A 23,635-nucleotide genomic window follows, 5' to 3' on the forward strand; every position below is an offset into this window, starting at 1 on the left:
GATCTGATTATTAGATCAAGATGGTGTTTTGATTTTGGGGATGAAAAAAAGCTCAAAAACCAGTTGTATTTGCACCCATTATCAGTGCGAGAAAGTCAAGACGTTTGGTTTATTTTAACTCCTGTATTTTTTTCAAGAAAACTTCTCTTTCAATAATCGGCCAGATTGTACTCTCAACTTTAATTTCAAATAAATAACTAAATGGAAGAGAAGGCAGCAAGGTGCTCAAAAAGTTTTTAAAAAACTTCCAATTATATCATTGTTTATGTCATTTTTGCAAATAAGCTTCTTTGTTGCAGCTTCTTTCTTGATTGAAACTTTAGGAGCAATGGCCTATTTTTCTTGATTTTATTCATGGACTATGTTGGAACTTTCTGTGCCAATAACAGACTCGCAAGTGTTGTCTTGTTAATGTTGTTATTATCAAACTTACCGAAATTCCTACGTCTAAAAGTGGAACATATCAACTATACCACACTCCGGATTATCAGAAACATATTCGGGAAACTTATCGTTTTCTTCTCACAAAAACCGCACAGCATCCCAAAAACTTAAAATAGAGAATTTCTGAAGCCGATAAAACCACATTCACCCGGCTTGACCATCATAAGAGCTTTTTTGGAAACCAGCAGTAAGACATGTATGGTTGTATAGCTTTTTTGATACCATACATAAGACAATACAAAAACTTAAAGGTGATCTCGAATGACGTCTTTTGGATCACAGTACAACTAATATATCGTAGTTGCCATTGGCCATCAACAAGAAAAAAATCCATTTTTTTCTATGGTGTCTTATTGACCATATCCAAGACCAGAAACTTTTATGGCCCATACAAGAACAAGAAACATTTTTGTGCAACCTCATTTTTCACTCGAACTTTCTTCCAGCAATATATAAATCAAGTTTGATTTTTTCGAGTCACGTCTGCTTGCATTGGTTTCAATTGTAGGTCGTACTAGAGAATTAATGCATGAAAGATTGTAGGCCGATGTGACCTTTGACCTAATCAAATCAAGATGACTTATTAATAGAATATAACTGATTTGAAACGCAAAAATCTAAGGTGTGATTTTGTGTCAATCTGATTACAAATCATTTTCCCTGGCTGTACTGCCAACAACTCGCCAACTCAGGAATCCACTAGATCTAGGCTCCAAAAACTCGGTCATCAGGGCTTTTAGACGGGTCGAGCCAAAGTCTTTTGTAAAATTTTGGATCCAGCTAAATTCTTTTTCGAAAAAGCTGAGTCGAGCTAAAGTCCAGAATGTTCTAATGTCCAGATGAAATCTTTTCATAGGTATGTCAACAACTTCACTGTCTGTTGATCCGTCTTAGTTTGAGCAGGCAAAACAGTCTTGAAAAGAAAATGTACTCAGCAGAAAAGGATTATGACTGTCAACAACAAATTAGTTTTGTTTTAGAAATTAGTTTTACAATTTAGAAATTTGCTGGGCCCATAACCTGTTGGGTTATGGGATTTCGCAAGCGGAAAAGAAAGCGTTTTTAACTCAGTAGGTAAATAAATTCCTCAGAATGAGAGAATAAAAAGAATGATATTTTACAATAGAATTTAGAGATTTACAGGAGAGATCTGATTATTTGATCAAGATGGTGATTTGATTTTGGGGATGAAAAAAGGCTCAAAAACCAGTTGTATTTGCACCCATTATCAGTGCGAGAAAGTCAAGATACAAAATTAATCTTAGCATCATGATTTACAGTGGGGGTCGCAAGGGTTACCCAATATTGTTTGCCTCTGCAAATTTCCCAGAAATCAGTCGCTGGGGGTACCATTGATGGTATGCATTTACACTATTCTAAGGATTCGTTCACATTTCCGGTGGTATCAAAATCATTCATTACATGCTGGGAAGATTTCACATCAAATAATCCCACTCTAATATTAGTTATCTAGATTCGACAAATTTGAACCGAATATTGATTCTAAGCACCATTTCTTGACGATTCATTTATATAAATTCTCTGATCAAATTCAATTTGCTTTTGCCTTTCTAATCTGGATCTGGTAAGACTTTCTTTCTAATTCTCACTAAGTTTAAGACTATAGTTTGATCGATATTCTAACAATATATATATATATATATATATATATATATATATATATATATATATATATATGTTGGGTTTTGGGTTTTTGCAAGCGGATTAAAAAGCGTTTTTAACTAAGAAGAAAAACTAATTTTTCAAAATAAGAGAATAACAAAAATGATATTTTACAGTAGAAATTAGAGATTTAAAGGAGGGATCTGATTATTAAATCAAGATTGTGTTTTGATTTTGGAATGAAAAAAAGCTCAAAAACCAGTTGTATTTGCACCCATTATCAGTGCGAGAAAGTCAAGATACAAAATTAATCTTAGCATCATGATTTACAGTGGGGTCCGCAAGGGTTACCCAATATTGTTTGCTTCTGCATATTTCCCAGAAATCAGTCACTGGGGGTACCATTGATGGTATGCATTTACACTATTCTAAGGATTCGTTCACATTTCCGATGGTATCAAAATCATTCATTACATGCTGGGAAGATTTCACATCAAATAATCTCACTCTAATATTAGTTATCTATATTCGACAATTTGAACCGAATATTGATTCTAAGCACCATTTCTTGACGATTCTTTTATATAAATTCTTTGATCAAAATCAATTTGCGTTTGTCTTTCTAATCTAGTAAGATGAACTTTCTTTCTAATTCTCACTAAGTTTAAGACCATAGTTCAATCGATATTCTAACACCCCCACTCAGAATTGAGCTGATTGCGTAGAGTCTGTTCCCACCAAAACAGTTCTGATTGTTTCCACAATCGATACGGGTAAAGAGTTCGTAAAGGTACTAACTGCCATTTTGTCAGTAGAAACGCAATGATTTGAAATAATCCCATCCTCTGTCTTGTCGCGAATGAAGTGGAATTTTGTCTCAATCAAAATCAGCATCTTGATCTAATAGTCAGATCTCTCCTGTAAATCTCTAAATTCTACTATAAATTATCATTCTTGTTATTCTCCCATTTTGAGAAATTAAGTTTTTTCTCTTAGTTAAAAACGCTTTTTATTCCGCTTGCAAAAACCCAGAGCCCAACATATATCTATATATATATATATATATATATATACATGTATATATATATATATATATATATATATATACACACATATATATATATATATATATATATATATATATATATATACAAGAACTGTAAACTTTAAGACAATCAATCTGCTACGACAGGAGTGAAGGTCTAAAAAAGCGCGCTTAATTTTATTTTAATCGTGCAAAAAGCTGATTCGTTTAGCTTTTACAATATATATTCGAATGTTAGGATTGCTGTAACCTCCGAAGAACCTAATTTTCTGTTTTTATCATAATAGTACGCAAATTTATGGTTCGAGACAAAGTTCGATAATAGAACAACTTGAAATAGAGAGCCCATGATTCGATTTTATCGGTTACTAAAACTTCGAGGCAGAGAGTTTAGTTTGAAAGATTGAACTGAGATTTATAAAGAAGTGAAAGTATATATTTGTATTTAGTGTCCTTTAGGATAAAAAATTTAGACTTTCACTTTATTAGGTCTAAGTTGAATCTTTCAAACCAAGAAATCTAACTTTTGAAACTTGAATCAAACCGCTAAAAATATTTGGCTGCCCTCTATCGGAGACCGAGACGTTTGGTTTATTTTAACTCCTGTTTTTTTTTTCAAGAAAACTTCTCTTTCAATAATCTGCCAGATTGTACTCTCAACTTTAATTTCAAATAAATAACTGAATGGAAGAGAAGGCAGCAAGGTGCTCAAAAAAATTTTAAAAAACTTCCGACTAGATCATTGTTTATGTCATTTTTGCAAATAAGCTTCTTTGTTGCAGCTTCTTTCTTGATTGAAACTTTAGGAGCAATGGCCTATTTTTCTTGATTTTATTCAGGGACTATGTTGAAACTTTCTGTGCCAATAACAGACTCGCAAGTGTTGTCTTGTTAATGTTGTTATTATCAAATTTACCGAAATTCCTACGTTTAAAAGTGGAACATATCAACTATACCACATTCCGGATTATCAGAAACATATTCGGGAAACTTGTCGTTTTCTTCTCACAAAAACCGCACAGCATCCCAAAAACTTAAAATAGAGAATTTCTGAAGCCGATAAAACCACATTCACCCGGGTTGACCATCATAAGAGCTTTTTTGGAAACCAGCAGTAAGACATGTATGGTTGTATAGCTTTTTTGATACCATACATAAGACAATACAAAAACTTAAAGGTGATCTCGAATGACGTCTTTTGGATCACAGTACAACTAATATATCGTGGTTGCCCTTGGCCATCAACAAGAAAAAATCCATTTTTTTCTATGGTGTCTTATTGACCATATCCAAGACCAGAAACTTTTATGGCCCATACAAGAACAAGAAACATTTTTGTGCAACCTCATTTTTCACTCGAACTTTCTTCCAGCAATATATAAATCAAGTTTGATTTTTTCGAGTCACGTCTGCTTGCATTGGTTTCAATTGTAGGTCGTACTAGAGAATTAATGCATGAAAGATTGTAGGCCGATGTGACCTTTGACCTAATCAAATCAAGATGACTTATTAATAGAATATAACTGATTTGAAACGCAAAAATCTAAGGTGTGATTTTGTGTCAATCTGATTACAAATCATTTTCCCTGGCTGTACTGCCAACAACTCGCCAACTCAGGAATCCATTAGATCTAGGCTCCAAAAACTCGGTCATCAGGGCTTTCAGACGGGTCGAGCCAAAGTCTTTTGTAAAGTTTTGGATCCAGCTAAATTCTTTTTCGAAAAAGCTGAGTCGAGCTAAAGTCCAGAATGTTCTAATGTCCAGATATAATCTTTTCATAGGTATGTCAACAACCTCACTGTCTGTTGATCCATCTTAGTTTGAGCAGGCAAAACAGTCTTGAAAAGAAAATGTACTCAGCAGAAAAGGATTATGACTGTCAACAACAAATTAGTTTTGTTTTAGAAATTAGTTTTACAATTTAGAAATTTGCTGGGCCCATAACCTGTTGGGTTATGGGATTTCGCAAGCGGAAAAGAAAGCGTTTTTAACTCAGTAGGTAAATAAATTCCTCAGAATGAGAGAATAAAAAGAATGATAATTTACAATAGAATTTAGAGATTTACAGGAGAGATCTGATTATTTGATCAAGATGGTGATTTGATTTTGGGGATGAAAAAAGGCTCAAAAACCAGTTGTATTTGCACCCATTATCAGTGCGAGAAAGTCAAGATACAAAATTAATCTTAGCATCATGATTTACAGTGGGGGTCGCAAGGGTTACCCAATATTGTTTGCTTCTGCAAATTTCCCAGAAATCAGTCGCTGGGGGTACCATTGATGGTATGCATTTGCACTATTCTAAGGATTCGTTCATATTTCCGGTGGTATCAAAATCATTCATTACATGCTGGGAAGATTTCACATCAAATAATCCCACTCTAATATTAGTTATCTAGATTCGACAAATTTGAACCGAATATTGATTCTAAGCACCATTTCTTGACGATTCATTTAAATAAATTCTCTGATCAAAATCAATTTGCTTTTGTCTTTCTAATCTGGATCTGGTAAGACTTTCTTTCTAATTCTCACTAAGTTTAAGACTATAGTTTGATCGATATTCTAACAATGTATATATAGTTTGTTAGTAGTTCGATTTGCAAATGTTGTCAGGATGGAGTGACAAGACAATCAAGGCATTTGCACCTGAGAGTGGGAAACTCTGTTGGGAGATAGCGAGTGCACATATCAATGAGGTGACAGCCATAGCAGTGGCTAACAATGGACGCAGAGTAGTGTCTGGGGGAGGAGAGGGAACTGTCAAAGTATGGAATATCGCCAATGCAAACAAACAGGTGTGAAAAAATATAATCCCAGATCTATTCTGTCCCCCCACCCCAGCTTAGTGAGCTTTCATGACCCCCCAGTCGCACTTGCTATTTTCTTACATAGCAACGTGCTATATAACAACATATAATTTGTAACTGAGGGTCATAAAAAAACTCGGGGGGTTGAAACAGAATAGATCCAAAATCCCATATTGCTCAGTTTGCATAGTACTTGAACCCACTGTAAGGATACAAGCTTTGCCTTAACTAATCACGATATTAGATTTATTCAAATTTATTCAGTGCTTAAAATCACATAAAAAAATGACATTGGTCTAAACGTCTGAACTTTTCTCCTTGTTTCATTAATTTCCAGTCGATCGGTTTTTACTCAGTTTCTTCAAAAAGAATTTAAAACCCAACATCAGCAAAACCAATTTTAAAAAGTATTTTACAAAAACAGTTTTAGGAGTGGAACAAAAACGGGAGTCATCATGTTGGTTTCAAAGAGACAGGCAAAGAAATAAAAAAAGTTTCGAAAAATTGTCAGCGTTTTGAAGTTTTTTAAAATTTTTCTTAACTACTGCGACAAATCTTTGCTAATCATTGTCACAGCATTTCAGAGGAAATTAAAACTAAGAAAAGAAAAAGAACATATTGTGGTTTTTCTGTAACTTTAATTCAGAACAATACATGAACAATTATTATTATCCTTTTTACGTTTATTTTCATTGTATACTTGATTTGCTCACGGTTTAGAAAAGCATTTAAAACTGTTTCCGACCCGGAGTAGAAAAAATATAAAAATCAAAATTTGATCTTTTATGTAGATTGACTTTCGTTTAATACAATGGGCAACGGATATGATGGTATCTTAGCTTTCCTCAAAGTGTCGAGATTCCAGTGAGATTTAGTTTTAAGAAACTACGATTGGCGAAGCTTATGACGGCCCGTTCTGGGGTCATACAGCTTTGTTTTTATAACTTTTAAGAGAAAAACTACACGCGCCAATGTTCTGCAGATTTGAGCAGTAAAGTCGGAAGTAATTTTGCTTGATTCAAAGTGTTTTGGTTCTAACATTACCAGCAATTCCCGGTAAGCACCTGAAGCACATCATGGAATCATCTATTATATCATCACTTATTCCATCAACAGGAGACATGCCATAAACTAGCCACATTCATGCACATTTGAAGCTTCATGTCACATTCAATATTGATTCTTCTAGAGAACTATGTTCAAACCAACCGAGTTCAAACAACAAAGGAATCAGATTGAATCAAAGTAAACAATTTATCTGTACTTCATTAAATAAGATATAGAAGTTGTCAATCATGAGACTCGGAATAGTTCGAAAAAGAAGAGCAAAAAGGCAAAGTCCAAAAATAGGTTTCCTTTTTTTTAAAACAACCAAGTTCGAAATGATTAAAACCAATTCGTATCAACCCGGTTCATTAAAAAAATTAGTACCATCAAGAAGTTAGTACCCTTAAGGAGGTGTGATGTACCATCAAGATTTCCATGAATGGATGTTAAGTATAGCTGAGATAGTAATACTCATTACATAAAAAATTTATTGTACCGAGATCTTGTCTCCGTCTCATTGTGATTTTCAAAGGGCGATAAAATGTTTTCTTTTAGACTCAGACAAGTTTTCCAGGGATTTCATGCCTTTTTATTTAAAGCAGGCAATGGCATGAAATCGAAGAACTGTTCTGGACTCAAAAATATACGAGTTAGACTTCATATATTGACAAGAAAGTTTGGTAATGTGCATTCACACATAATGTTCCGACCCCACTCATCCACGTTTTGAATTTAGAGATTAGAGAGCCGGATTAGAGAGCCGATAAGTATTGCCATTTATGAGAGTACTGGACAAGAAAAATATAAAAATCAAACAACAGCAGGCTTTAATTACGACAAAAAACCAACCTCTTTATTAAAAAAAGAACATAAAATGGAATCAGATAGAATCTGAAGTAAACAATTTAACCCGCACTTCATTAGATAAGATATGAATATGCCAATAATGAGAATCGGTATAAGTTCGAAAAAGAACAGCAATAAAGGCGGAGATAGAAATTTACGTTTCTATTTTTGAAAACAACCAAGTTGAAATTTAGTTAGACCAATATGTATCAAATCGGCTAATTAAAAAAAATCAGTTTATACCTCATAGGAAGCAATTGAGACCGGCCATTTTCCATGATAAGTCATACGTCTACAAAAAATGCAAAAACGGAAATAAACATGAAATTTAGCAAGAATGTGGCGTCGTGAATTTTAGAACCATAAGATTTTCTGGATAAAATTCTGAGTCTCCAATTACTTTTTTTTTCAATTGAGCTTCCCCATTAGTGTAATAGTAAGGCAAAGAAACAAAAAAGCTCAAAAATGTGCAACTTTCTAGAAAAATCACCATTTTTTTAAAATAAAAATACGTGGTACCAAAGCCTAGAAACCAATAGTTGGAAATAAAACCAATAAAAATTTTGTATCCTGGTTCACTAGAAATGGATGTGACCTGTCGTTACAGAAACCAAGCCACAAAATTGACAGAAGTGTAATAAAAGTGAAAAAGCTCAAAAATACACTGACTTTTTTAAAAGAATTGTTTTCAAAAATTCAAACACAACAATCGATTTCAAATTAATGCAAACACCGATTAACTTGCAACTGCTCGGGAAGCCAGTTGTGTCCATCATTGGTGAGACCGTGTCAAAAAACGTCAAAAAATAACAATAAAAAGGTACAGAACTTGAGAACAACACAAAATGTTTTTAGAATCCAGAGCATTGAAGCTCTTTATACTATACAACCGTCGAAACTGCTAAAAATTTTGAACTGACAAAAAATTTTCTGAATTGCTCTCCTTTCTTGTTTGCAAAGGGTCTTTGTGAAAGCGACAACAAAAGTAACCAAAAATACTGAAAAGTATTGAAAACTCACGAAATTCTTAACAAAAAACAATTCCGAGCTCTGAAGACGTCATTCAAGACATAACCAACAGCGCAAATTTTGTGTGGAGCAGCGAAACGTTGCTCTGTCAGAAATGAGACTTATTTACATGTTGGCGACAACGAGAACAAAAACAGGAAGTTAAAAAATATAGAAAAGAATGTGGTTCAATATCATTAAAATCGTTATCTATACACAAAAATCAGTATTTAGATTAATTTAAAAATCGATGGAAGCCATTACTGTTTTCGATTGCCAGAAATATGGCGTACGACAACAAAAAAACCACGATTAGAGGCAAGAAATATACAAAAAAACTTTGCAAGGGAACGGACTGGCAGCCGTAAATAGTGTAGGCTATCGACTGAAATGTGTAATAATGTTTTTTTTTTGAGCATTCTTTTTATGCCATATTAATTGAAATTTTGCAGCAGGAGAGCAAACAAAAACAATAGTCAATTTTTAACTACTATAAAGAGTATTTCTTTTCACTTGGATTATGTGTTGCCCTGTATGTACTGATATTAAGCTACATGGGGACAGAAAAAGGATAAAATTTGGTATACTTCAAAACATCACAGACACTTTTTTAAGAAAAAAATAATGAAAAACTTAAGAGGCATTCGATTATAACTGAAAACATTGCAAAAATTTATCTATAGCTTTTAATGAACCGTCTTTGATTAATAAGACGAAGTCATAAAAAAGAATGATGAATGAACGCTAAAAACCAACTAATTTTTAGAGAAATACACTAACCAAGCCAAAAAACCAATGAGCTGTTCTCTATGGATATAATATATTTTCCATTGGCCCCATTCTGATGAAAGTGAGGCTTGTAATCAATTGAGCATTGACTTGAAATTAATCTAGTCAGTAACCAACATAAAGAAGAAATAAACCGAATGCCAAAAATATGTTGGAAGAGACCGCGCTCCAATGTTGATGCGCGTCCATCAGAAGCCACTAATAATTCAGTACATTTGGAAAACCTTAGCATTTAGCAATTAGTAATTAGCTTAGTAAGTAGCAAAGTTTGCACTTAGCAATTAAAGTATTTTAATAAACCTAAATTCAATGATGCCTTTTGTTTGAATATGGAATTAATTTTTCGAAAAGCCAGCAACAAAACTATTCCCGGAAAACTAAACGAAATAAATGTACAACTAGTCTTTTTCGGAGTTTTCAAAGATTTTGACAGCTGATTTTAGGTCCCTACTTCCGGCATAATTAAATAAAGCGGGATCAGAGAACGTGTTTGTAGCCAATTTTGATTTTAAAAAACAATGTTAACCATACGACTCGGATTAAATCAATGAACAAGTCTCCTTTATCGTTAAAAGCAAAACCAATAACATTGTTGTTTACAGTTTCAACATATTTTATCAAAAAATTCTAACAACATTTTGGTCAAAACAATACGGGAAAAATAAAAAAACAACGGAATTCTGTCAACTTTTCAAAATTTTGTAAAACTCAATAACTCCGCATATACAAATCCAAAATCGGGAAAATCTCTTTAGTTCCAAATTCTACGCTGGAGGGGCTTTCTAGTGATACCGGTTTCAAATCTCAACGATGAATATATCGTCGGCCAAAATTGACTCAACAAAAAAACCCATTTGAGTATATAGCTCCTACCCCCAGAAGTGAGTCTGAACAATAAACAAGGCAGTGATTTAATTATATGACAGTATTGCGTGAAATTGGATAATTTTAGGGCGACTGAATTGCAAATCGCTGTTGCGGTAACTCTAGTGCAGAAATTGTTGTTTTTAAACATAAGAAAACTGTCGGTATGATTAGTTTTAGTAGGAAAAATTAGGACAGCCTCTTATATATATTTAGTTTTTAAAAGTACGAAATTGTCAGTATGTTAGGTCTCAAATTACAGGAATTCATAGGGAACATTTTATATACTTCATTCCTTACTGATAACTTTATAAGCCTCCCCCAACCCGCCAACACAGAAGAGCGATCGTGATGAATTATGGAAACTGTCTGTGCAACTATTTCTTCTGCATGGAAGGCTGTTGCAAGTGGGAGGAAAATTTGCGCGTCTGCAGATTTTTTTAAAGAATTTTTTTTTATCAGAAGATCATATATTTTATTGCGCCTCATTTTGAAATCTGACACTTCAAAAGTTTTACAAACTCAGGAATTGAATTAAACAATTACACACTGTAAATAATTGACACCGTGAACATCGTTTTTAAATCTGTCAGTGGGATCTGATGTTCTTTTCAATATTTGCTATGATAACTTGATAATCGAAATGGTAACTTCTGAGCGGAATGAAATTCAAACGTATCTCTTCGACAGTTCCTTTCGAAAAAAAATGCTTTTTTAAGTTTTCAACTTGAAAAACAAACAAATAATTATAACTGTTCATCTAGTTTAATAATTGAGCTAAAGCAGAATATCAAATCACTGTCACTTTTAAACTGTCCCTAATAGGTGCGTCTAAAACTCTTCTGGTTACAAAGTTATCATAATATTTGATTACATTTTGCAAAAGTTTGTATGAAAAAAAAACAGACAACTTACGTTTCAAAATGATTTTATGGAACAAGTTTCTACGTTTAAAACAGAACATACCGCGTGCAAGATACCGGCCATACCCGAGCCGACAATTTCTTATACGAAAAACAGGAACATTTCTTACGTGGCAAATGGAACATACCGAACATTTGTTGTGTCATTTTTGTTCGGTCTTGTGGACCAAGGAATGCTTAATGTGATGCCAATTCATAATCTTGGAGTGGTAAATGAGGGAAAAAAGGATTGAATCGCTGCAAGCACATTACACCCTGTAGTTAGTGTTTTGTGAGGTGGTTTGTTGTGTGTGTTAGGTGTTTGAGCAGGCATTGAAGGAGCACAGAGGGAAGATAACAGCCATAAAACTCAAGACAGACGATAGAGAGTGCATTTCTGCATCAACTGATGGATCATGCATCATATGGAACCTAGAGTTAGTCACTCTATTCCTTCAGTCTCAAAATAACCCTCCCGTACATAAAGTTAAGTGACAATCAGTACTGATTGAGAACAATTTTAGATAAATTTCAAATTTTAGTACTGATTCAGAAGGATTTCAGAGCCAACTGTGAAGTGATTTCTGAACTTCTCTGAATCATAGCAAAATTCAGGGAACGAATTCTGCATTCTTCTGAACCAGATGATATTTCAGAATGAATCGCTGAATTAGCTCTGAATCAGAGAATTTCAGTGCAAAATGTGAACTCTGACTCAGTGCTAAACTCTGACTCAGTACTGAATTCAGCTGAGAGTTAGGTACGGGCTTGTTTCTGGGAACAATCAAAAGGCAAAGACTCAATTGCGTGGTGGTGATTTGTGGGTACAAGCTTGGTCGTAATGAAACTTCATGAGAGTCAGCTAAACTTAGAACTGATTTCAAGCATGAGTTCCCCAACCAAGCATTTTGTCAAAATCAGGTTTTACATTACAAAAAAAAAATGTTGACTGGAAAAAAAGTTCAAAGTCACAAGCGATCAGACCATTTGGATTGCACACGTGGGTTATAGTGCGCGACCCAGATTACAGAGTTGGCATACTATTTATGATCGCACGATAGCCTACACAATGCTGGAACGAAAGTCTGATCAGAGACCAAAGTCGGGACAGACTCTGATATCAGTTGCACTGAAGCTGATATCAGTTGCACGGACCAATAAATTCATGACATTTTCATTAGACTTATATTTCAGCTTTTGTCCCAACATAAACAAGATATTCTATCGTATTCATGGTTGAGTACTGTAAGTTCAAATTCTATACGAATTTAATGTAGCTCGATCATGTATTAGAGAATGGTCTGAGTAGAGGGCAAAGTCTAGAGGATGGTCTGGCCTAAAAATTTGGGTCGCACGAAGGTCTGATCAGATGTCATCTCCATGTGGCATGATATGATCATAGGATAAAATCTGGAGGTCTGATCAGTAGTCACTTTGAGTCTGGCACCTTTTCTTCTCATACTACTGCTGGCACACCCTGACACACATCTAGCAATTTTAGGTAAATAAAAGTGACTCAAGTGTTGAGAGTTAGCTAATTGTAGATTTTGATTTTAGATCGTTCACCCGTACTGCCATGTTGCAAGCCAGTTCCCTGTTCCAGTGTGTCTGCTACCACCCAAAAGAGTTCCAGGTCATCACAAGCGGCAGCGATAGAAAAGTACAATACAATTCAACTTTTTATATATCTAGCAACATAAATGTTTATTTACTAGTAATAAATGTCAGACCTCTACTCAGCTCAAAAAGGGCCGAAAACTCACATTTTGAATTATTAGAGCCAAAAGTTCTTCTTTTGAACCGCGGGTTTGAACTATTGAAGACAAGCTCCATGTTTTTTCTGCTGAGTGAAATTCAGAAGTATTGTTTAATGAACAACTTAGGTGAAGTTTTTATGCCACATTGTGATTAAGCATGGTTGTTGATTCTTAGGGCCAAAGCAAAGAGGCTCGGTGATAATGTTCAGACCCCTCTCATCCACATTTCAGATTAATTGTCCGAGGATGGGATAGGAAACTTTTCTTTTAAAAAGTTAAGTATTTTGCCTTCTTTTTATGCCAGCAATGTGATATGTGACCTGCAATTAATGAGACTCGGTAACAAATAGACAAAAAAGAACAGAAGCTACAGAGTAAAAAAATACTTTGTTATAGGGCCAAAATTACTTAGGACCATCAAATAATTTTCTTTGAGCAAGAAATTAATTGATGAAATTGAAGCTTTTAGTTGACATTTTGTGTAGATTGGGTACTGGGAGATTGACAGTTCCAACACTCCCATCAGAGAAGTTGATGCGGCAGCTGCTGGCAACATCAATGGCATGGATGTGGGCAACTTCTGCTTCGGGTCCAACGAGAACTACATATTCGTCACCTGCGGAGGAGATAAGCTAGTCAAGGTATCCAAACAAAAGCCAACCCTTTTTTGCGCAATACAAAGTCATACCTTAAGGTCTCCAGTGTATCAACTAACAGTGTTCGAATGGAACTATTCCGACTCATATTTTTCTAATATTGAAAGCGATGGTGAATAATAAACCTAAAAACATTTATAAAGCGGTAATGAGGAAATTCATGAAAACACTCCCTTAGATTTGTCAGTTTGGCACCACCTCTAACCCGCACATTGAGAATTAAAAAAAAGATCGAAGTTTTCATAATCTCAGAATCTGTTCAGCTATTGAAGCAGGTGCGCGCATATTTTAGTCATCTATCAAATAAATTTTTTTGCCCAAGTTTCAGGCCCCAATTATCTTGTCCCGGAAATCCTGTTCATCTCCGCAATTTTAAAAAAAGAAAAAGAAAACAGAGGAAAAAACCACAAAGAAAAGAATAGTAAAAAATAAAATAACCCCCGCCATTGAATCATTCGGCTGCCATTGACTCAAAAATCTCGACAAAGTTATTGCACCACAGTTTGTAGCGCAAATAAAGGTGAAAATACGGGCAGCTAGAAACAAAACACGAGTGGCAAGAGAGTGGGTGATAATCCAATATACAACGGTTCGCTACAACTGCATTTCCTAAATCATTATGTATATGTTATTTTGTAACATATGGATTTGAGTTCTAAACATTTGATAACAGTTCGCTCGCAAACAAAATATACCCCATAATCAGTGGGTGGGATTCGCCTGCAGAGTCATAATTGACCATTTGAAACACTGAAAACACTACATAAACCCTACATGGGGAGTGTCGCCATCTTATGTGGGTGCTATGTTGTACTATGTAGGCTATGTTGTCAACGCAAATTATAAACTTTCCTAGCAGATTACTTGATCGCGCGTTCAGGAAGGGGGGGGGGGTGATCATCTACAGACCAAAAACGGAGCCCCTGAAAATCCTGATAACTATACAACAACAAAAATTTGGAGTTTCCCCATTACAAGAGGAGTACAAAAAACTAATCCCTGCAACCAAATTCGACAGTTTTTTTCCCATTTTTTGAAGTAGAAACGCGAAGCAAAGGGGCCGCTTATATGTAAAAATTTGAGAATACGTCGCTGTCAAGAGATTCAATTTCTTAAAAATTAAAAGGTGCTATTTACAGACACTAACGTAGAGTTCAAGCTGAGCTCAAATCAAACAACAAATCACAAATTGGTCCACTCTGAGTGGAGATATTCCAAAAACAATGCATTGTATCAAATGACAGTTACGGTCGGCTTGGTCCACGTTTCGCGGAAGTATACAAAGGAAATTAGAAAGAAGGCTTAAAATATATATGGGGATACAAAGGGGGAATCTAAAACACCATAATACATAATCCGAGCCAACATAGACAATTTTGCTCTGTCACCACCGACATAGCCAAAACTGGGCTAAAATTGAGGTTCGGCTCATACAGAGCAAAATTTAGACACCTCTTCTATATCAAAATTTAAAGCATATTTTTATTGGTACACTCCCCACTATCAGAAGAAGCTAAGGATGCCATATATGTAGGGTTAGTTGGATATTTTGGGGTTCCAAAACTTAGGTGACACCAAGAAGACGCCAGAAATGATAAATTTTGCAAGTTGCCCCTGAAAAATGTTTTGACCACTGCATATCACTGTAGCAACTAGACATCAAACGCGAGGTGAACTTGGTATAAACAAAAAGTGCCTAGTCTTTAATTTGGTTCAGCCTTTACGAGGTATAAGCAAAAAATATTGGGATATTTGGGCAATGCGCAAACTCCGAAATTCTGGCATAGTAACAAAGAACGGACAGAAAAAACATCGAAAGAGTGTTTTTAAGCATGCATCTCTATCAGCACAAAAGTTCTGGTGCCCAACAGCCTTTCTTAAGATGCTGTAAAAAAATTTCCAACTCGCAACAAAAGCAATTAGGTTCCCAACTCGCAACAGAGGCAATTTTCATGAAACCATGAAACTCCAGGAGCAACTAAAACGGAATAAAATCAGCCTGAACAATTTATCTTCCGAAATTGCAGCTCTTTAATTTTTTCCCAGGCATATTCAATAAACTGAAGAGACTATTATTCATAAGGCAGATAAAATTATTCTAACGCAATTAATTTTAGTATTTCAGGAGAAAAGCAAAAATTGGTAACAAGTACCAGTGAACTTGATCTATAGACAGAAACACTCTATTAAAATTTTCAAGCAAAAGATGGGTTAAATCATTGAAAGTTTGGTCTTTGTTCAAATTGATTTGATTCGCCCCTATTTAGCTCAAGTTTTAACTAAATGAAAGAGTACAAGAACTTTGGCAAGAATCACAACGAAGTTCAACTGCATGCAAAAATTGTGCTTGTTTGTATTATTAGTTACAATTATGTTTTGTTCAAGTTTTCCAGTCAGACTGCTGTTTGTTTGCAGAAAGTTTGTCAATTTTATACATCAAATAATTTTTTTTTTCTAGATGATCCAAATTAACACAAAATAAAGAAAAAAAACTATTTTGCTCTGCAGAACTCATTCTAGTGCATTCATAAAAGTTATAATAGCCCAAATTTATGCCTTTTGAGTTAAGCAAGGGCTTGGCACAAGATTCAATGTTTTCCTTTTCAAGCTATTGAATAAGAAGAACTGGATTGTTCTCGGGTTCAAATCAACATATGGTTTTCTCTATTCAATGCATTGTAGTGGAGAATCTACTGATCTGACGCATAAATCTAGCAAGAAATTACCTAATTTTTTTTAGCGAAAGGCCTGATGATATTTCAGTTATTGTATCAGCTCAAATAAGGCTACTAGTTGTTGTGTTATGTCGACGTTATTTAAATTTGAGGAAATAACAATGTTGGCGACCATCAGAAAACCAATTGTATAATAGGAAAAAGCTACTACACGGGAAAGAATCTGTCCCGGGAACCAGTATTCTTACGTCATGCTCTCTCTACTCAATCTGAGATCACACAACTTTGGGCCAATACCCTTTAACACATGTTGTTTTGAATAGAATTAACACCCGATACTTTAAGATATTATGCACGTTTCTTTCGATTGTTTATAAGAAGAGTTGTCAGAATTTTGTTGTCGCACTGACTTTTGTACGTGGTATGTTTTATGTTTTTCGTTTTAGTAAGTTTTAAACTTTATCCTTGACCAATGATGGCCTTATTAATTTTCTGCACGCTATTTGTAAACTTAATATTAGGTAAAATATACTGTGTGTTTCCTCTAAACGATCCAACTTAAAACAAAAATCAAGATAATGCTTTAAGATTTTTTGCTTCGCAAGATCTCATTCTGGAGCATTCACACAAATAAAAGTAGTAGAAATCCATAGTTTTCTCTATTCAAGTCATTTTAGATGCGAATGGGGTCTCAAATAAATTTTTTAGATGCAATAGTGTGCAGGATACAGTTAAATTGTGTTAAATTGCAGGATACAGTTGCAATATCTGGATAACAATTTTTGACCATCTGGATAGCAATGTCCCATTAGCTAATGCCAATAAGAAGAAAAGGTCGTTTCTCTTCACACTTTCTGTCGTTAATTTCTCTCTTCATCTCTCTGTGATCGATACAATTTGGGCTATTTCTCACCAACAAAAGATAATGATAACAAATTCAAGGAGAGATACTAGCAAAGCTGGTTGAAGTTTTTGTCGATAGCATGCTATACGAGTTCTTCAACTCATCTTGTCTGACTGAATTATGTTTGCAGAATTTTTTTTGGTTTTAATAAATTAAACAGCTTTTGATTGACCAAAATTGCTTCAACCATAATATTAGGTCTATGCACGTTAGCTGTAAACACTATATTAGGCATCAAAAAAACAGCTTTACTCTGAAGAATCCAAATTACCCCAAAATCAAAGATAATGCTTAGTAGATGTTCTTCAATAGAGCTATCATTCTGGTCCATTCATACAAATTATAATAGTCTAAATCTTTGCCATGGAAGATAATCAAGAGCTTGTCACAACGTTCAGAATTTCTCTATTAAGGTAATGGTAGATCCTAATTCGGATTGCCCTTACGTTCAAATCTCCCGAGAGATTATGTGAAGTTTTCTGTTGTAATTGTGAGATTATGTAGATTGTGTGGAGTTTGACTTATCGGCGAAAAACTTGATGATAGTTCAATAATCTACATTCTCAAATAAATTACTCTTTGCCACGTTGCATACGATACAATTGAAGCTGATAACCAAAAAGTGTCCATCGTCATCCGGAAAACATTTTCCAATAGCAAATGTCAATAACGAGGAAAAAGTCTGTTCTGGTTCAACTTTTGCTGCGTCACGTTTTCTCCCCCATCTGGGACCAATAAAATACAAACCAAATAAAAACTGTTGATAACAATGAAAAACATTAAATTATGCCAAAAAGATACAGTTTTCTACCGATCGGATGAAACAAGAATTGTCCTATTTTTATCGTCAGACATAGTTAAGAATGCAGTTTTTTTTTGCTTTTAGTAGTGTTCCGGGTTTCCATTTGACCAATCACGGCTGCTGAAATATAGTAAGTTCTCTGCGCATTATATGCAAGTCGCGTTTTTCCGCGTTGTTCTCAAAATATCCAAGTTACCAACAAAATTTTTTGGCCACGTAGAGCTCATTCTGGCGCATTCATACAAGTATTATTAGCCCAAGTCTAAGAATCTCGTGAGAAGCTGTGTTAAGTATGGTGTTTGAGTTATCGGTGAAAAACATTAAACATTTTTCCACAAATGTATACTCACAAATAAATTACTATTTGCCACCTTGTACATAATACAATTATAATTGAGGAGAACTAAGTTTTTTGACGACCTTTTTTTTATTAGTAAACGCCAATAGTGTGGAAAAAATCTGTTCTGGTAAACACATTTATATGTCACGATCGCTCTGCTTTCTGTGATCAGTAACGTTTGGGTCAACGCCCACCACCTAAAATAAATGATGACAATACCAAGGCCAGCCAGATACACACAGAATTGAGGCAGTTTTTCTATTGAATGTAATTAGAGCTATCCAGATTGGCTTTACTAAGCAAAAGACTCTGAGCTTTTATCTTTTCATTCATAGTTTCAAGCAGAAGATCAGTTCCCGGCAGGTTGTATTGAAAAACTATATTACAGATAGTTTACTTTGTTTTTCTCTATTAATTCCAAAATAATCCTAAGAAAATTTGGCTGAGAAATTTTTTTTCGCAGAGCTCATTCGAGCGGATACATACAAGATTTAATAGTAAAAAAAATTAACCTATCTAGCTTAATTAGGAGCTGGGCGTTTTATTCGGAAGTAATGGCATCAATCGTTGTAGATGAGAACTCAGATTGCTCTTACAGTTCATGCGAAAGATTGCAAAATTTAGCGTTTGAGTTATCGGCGAAACTCCTGACGACATTTAATTTAATTTATCATTGCTTATAAAGCATTTGCTGACGCTGTTTTTGCAAGATAAAGATAATTTGGAGGAAAAACAAGTTATTTGCATCAGTCCGAAATTCCATTTTTCAAAACAATTGCCAATGAGAAGAAATTCTGCTCAGGTTCAAACATTCCTGCCTCACGTTTTCGCTATTCTCTCCGTGAGCAGTAACACATGCATCAATACATATCAACAGAAAGTAATGATAGAATTTTGAAAACCGGATACACTCAGAGTTGGTGAATATTTTTATCTATTGAATTTAATAACATTCGTCAAACTTTTCTTGCCAGACTGACTTAATTATACCAAACGTTTTTTTTTGTTTTCTTTATTTTTCCGCAATTTTATTTGACACTTGTAGCTCCGACCACAGTAACAGTTCTGGGAACCTTGTATGTGAACTTTACAATGCGCATCATAGACTTTTTATGTAAATGATCCAAATTACCCCATGAATGAAGATAAGCCTCAGACAAAATTTTACTTCGCAGAGTACATTCTGGCGCATACACGATAAAATAATTCAAATCTTTGCAATCTAAGCTAGTCAAGTAATTTGCATAACGTGTAATTTTTTTCTTTCATTCAAGTTATTGTAGAGTACATTTTGGATTGTTCTTTCGTTTAATTCTCATAAGATTTTTTGGTGTTTGATTTATCAGCAAAAAACCTGGTGATATTTAAATAGTTTTATCGGCTCAAATAAAGTTATTAGTTGCCGCATTGTTGGGTTTTCATTTAAGTTTGATGATTAATGCAATGGTTAAGACAATTCGAATACCATTTTACAATAGAATATGCCAGTAAATAGAAAAATATGTTCTGCGTCACGTTTTCTCCTTTGTTTGCTGTCAATAAGATTTAGGCCAATATCCATCAACAAGATTGTAATGAAAACATCGCCTCAACTTTTCTATCGATTGATTATAGCATGAGGTTTCCAACTTTTCTATTCAGACTGATTTTTTTGTTTTAATAGGTTTGTGTGAAATTATTTCGACCAATCAGGGCTTCAGCCACATTACACGTTCTCTGCATTTTATATGCGAACTCCATATTACGCATGATTTAGTGTGTTTTTCTCTAAAATTCCCATTTAACCCAATAGTAAAGTAAAGATGGGGCTTAGAAAAAATTCTTTCTGGCGCGTTCATACATGTTAAAAAAATCCAAATCGATGCCATCTAAATCATTCAAGCGCTCGACGCAACATTTAGTGTTTTTCTATTCGAGTCATTGTAGAGGGGAATCTAGATTGCTCTTACGTTCAAATCTTGCGTGTGATCCTTTAAAATTTTCTGTACGACTTATCGGCGGAACGCCTAACGATCGTTCGACTGCTGTATAAATTCAATTAATTCTGCTAGATTCGTCATTGTGCTTTAAAAAACTAAATTTGATGACAAATATAACGTGTGAAACCAACCGAAAACCGTTCTTTTTCAAAAGCAAATGCAATCAAATTTGGCTCTATAAACACCAACAAATCATAATGAGAAAAATATCAATGCCAAACAGATGCAGAATTGATGCACAGTAATAATGATTGAATCCAATAGGAGATGCCAATTTTTCTGGTAAGACTTAGTTCAGTATGCAGAGTTAAGTGCTTTTATTGATTTCCGAGTTTTTCTATTTGCCCATGCAAAAATTTCACTACTGCATTGGCAGCTTGGCACTCATGCCATGTTCGGTATGCCCGTTTTTGCGGAGTGCCCGCAAAAACAGGCTTGTACTCTGTAACAACGATGACAAAACTTTTTCATCAATTACAAAAAAGAAATTTTTTTCGTGTCTTCAGCAGGTCTTTTTTTCTTTTTTTAATTTTAATTAAAAATTTCCGGCCCAATACAAAAGTCCTGAGCACAATTCGATCTTAGAAGTGGCATAGTAGTAGTTTGTTAACAATTAATTTAATAACAAAAGTTTGATAGTTTAATAACACTTTTCTAACTTACTGTTCATTTCTTCCTAGCTTTGGGAAATTCTTAGAGAATCTTCATGAAAACGTCTTGCCTGTCTAAAATCTTACCAACAAATTAGTTCTTCAGAATGAAGTTTTTCTTGAAGTTTCTTGGTTCAATTTTTTCCATTGAAAATATTTTGTTTTCAGTTATTTTACCGTGCGGATACAGTGCGGGTAGGTCTTTTGAGGGAAAATTCTGCTGGCAAAATTCACCTGCACATGGTCTTACCTGCACACTGTTCAGAAAAACTTACCTGTACATTATTTAGTGTGATGAAGGGTATTGGTCAGACCAACATCGCTCGCGCACAGTGGGTTTGGTGGAGAAAGCTGGGTCGCTCCCTCCCTCTGGGCAATAGCATCATTTGGTCTGTTCGGTCTGTCCGAAACCCACATTTTGGTATCTTTGGTCCGGGCAATAGCCACATTTCAGTCTCTTTGGTTGGCCCAAAACCCATTTTTTTGGTCAAACACCGAAAATTGGGTTTTGGGGCCTCCAAACAGACCGAAATGTGGGCATTGGCCATACCGATCAGGTAGAAATGATTTTGACCACACCAAATATTTTGAAATGTCGGGATTGGTCAGACCGAACAGACCAAAACGTGCCATTTCAGAAGGGCTGGAATGGATTTTTTTCCAAACTTTTTTCCAGACCCTGTCACAGACCCGAGTTGGTCTGGTCAGTACCTGTTTTGGGTCGCGGACCTCATCGTGGGTTGCAATCATGACTCAAACACAGCGTCGCTCAGAATATTTCCGTCACGTGTGGCCACACTTTGGTCTGTTTGGTCTACTTCTAGATAATTAATCTATTTCTTTGAACGAATTTCAGAAAATAATTTCATCGGATGCTTCTGAAAGTTTAAGTGGATCAGTGATCTGCGTAATGGACTGGCCTATGGTCTGTTCAGTCTGGCCAATGGTGGCCAAAGCCTGTCAATACCTATTTTTGGATATGGTCGGTCTGGAGACCCACTTTACGCGACCCGTAGTCCGCAGTTGCCTGGGTCGAGATGTCAACGCTAAAAATTGCTGAAAAAATGTAAGAACTGCGAAGAACGCGGTGAAAAGATGTAAGAAGTGCGATTTTTAGCGTTGAATGCAGTGAAAAAAAAGAATTCAACGCTAAGAAACGCAAATATTGCAAAAATTGACCGCTAAAATTTACTGTAAATTTTTTTGAGGTGAATTTTTGTAAGATTCGCTCAAGTTTCGCAACAAATGCGTTGAAAATTTGTAGGATTTGGGGTTTTTAGCAGTGAAATTTGTTATTCTCACCGCTTCCCGTTGACAACGGTAAATTATTTTTTTCACAGTGCTTAAGCGGTGAAAATAAAAATTCACCGCTAAAAACCGCAAATCTTACAAATTCTCAACGCATTTGTTTTTCATAACGTTTATTGAATCAGATTTAAATTGACAAGAAATAGCATTGCAGTAAGTTACAGATGGAGCAGTGGAATTAATAGGAACCAGAAGAAATATGAAGGAATATGGAGAAAAACCACAAATCTTACAAAATTTCACCGCGCGCTTTCAGAGCATTCATCGCAAAAAGATGCCGGCAATTTGCGGTGAAATTTATTTATTTCACCGCTACTCACCGCAATACTACATTTTTTTCCGACAAAACCTCGACACGGGTGGTCTGGTCAATGTCTTGGGTGGCGGACCTCACCCTGGGTTGTGATTTATTTTAATAGAACATGAGATGGGTGGATACTGTGTTGATGAATTGAAGTATTGCTATTTAGCTGTGGCTGTACAACGAGGCCATAGTGACACACTGCGGAAAGGGTCACTCCACAGACATTCTGGCCATAAAGATGTCCCCTGACTTGAAGTACATAGTCTCTGTGGGAGCCGACGGGTCCATTCTCAGGTGGAAAGTGCCACCCAACATGGACTCACTTGTTGACAAAATACAACACATGTCCCAGGCTGCAAACAACTGAACTCAGAAAACAAACACGACTCTGATTCGCGTTCATATTACCTTTTTGGAACTAGTTCCTCCTTCACAGGGGACTATGGTCCTCAGCTATAGTTATTCAACACTGCTATATAAAAGGTTATGGTCATTTTAGTCCAGAGTCCCCCCTCCCCCACTTTTCTATATGGTCTCGCCATTCATTATCACCAATGCAGCCACGTTTTTTTGTGTTCAGTTTTGCTTATAAAAAGCAAGATTCGTTCACGCAGAAAACAAATGAATCTTCAATATTTTGCAACGAAACATAGTGAAATAACCAGATCGGTCTAATGTCAGCAATAAAATGACCAATTAGCCTGGAAGAACAATTGTGAACTGTTTGTCCGTTAATGTTAAATAATAGTGAATTTTATCGAGAGGTATATCAAACCTCTCTATCAGTTCTGAGGTGAATTTAGCTATATCATGCGCATATTGTAAAATTTCAATTTAGAGTTGACTTTTGCTGCGATAACTGTATTTGATGCAAGCTTCTC

The 23,635-nt window shown here is 35.2% G+C and overlaps 1 protein-coding gene across 1 annotated transcript in view; it reads left to right on the plus strand.

Annotated features, from left to right (window-relative positions):
- The window catches only part of LOC142348825 (cilia- and flagella-associated protein 52-like), a 52,086-nt gene extending 28,796 nt beyond the window's left edge, over positions 1 to 23,290 (plus strand). Inside the window, exons 9-13 of the mRNA XM_075400352.1 lie at positions 5,730 to 5,911; positions 11,698 to 11,816; positions 12,937 to 13,039; positions 13,622 to 13,777; positions 22,921 to 23,290. Coding sequence (XP_075256467.1) covers positions 5,730 to 5,911; positions 11,698 to 11,816; positions 12,937 to 13,039; positions 13,622 to 13,777; positions 22,921 to 23,121 — 761 coding nt within the window. The 3' untranslated portion in view covers positions 23,122 to 23,290. The remainder of the gene's footprint in view (positions 1 to 5,729; positions 5,912 to 11,697; positions 11,817 to 12,936; positions 13,040 to 13,621; positions 13,778 to 22,920) is intronic.
- Positions 23,291 to 23,635: the final 345 nt, after the last annotated feature.

Source organism: Convolutriloba macropyga, chromosome 10, assembly GCF_964194025.1.
Source record: "Convolutriloba macropyga chromosome 10, txConMacr16.3, whole genome shotgun sequence".
Taxonomy (NCBI): Eukaryota; Metazoa; Xenacoelomorpha; order Acoela; family Convolutidae; genus Convolutriloba; species Convolutriloba macropyga.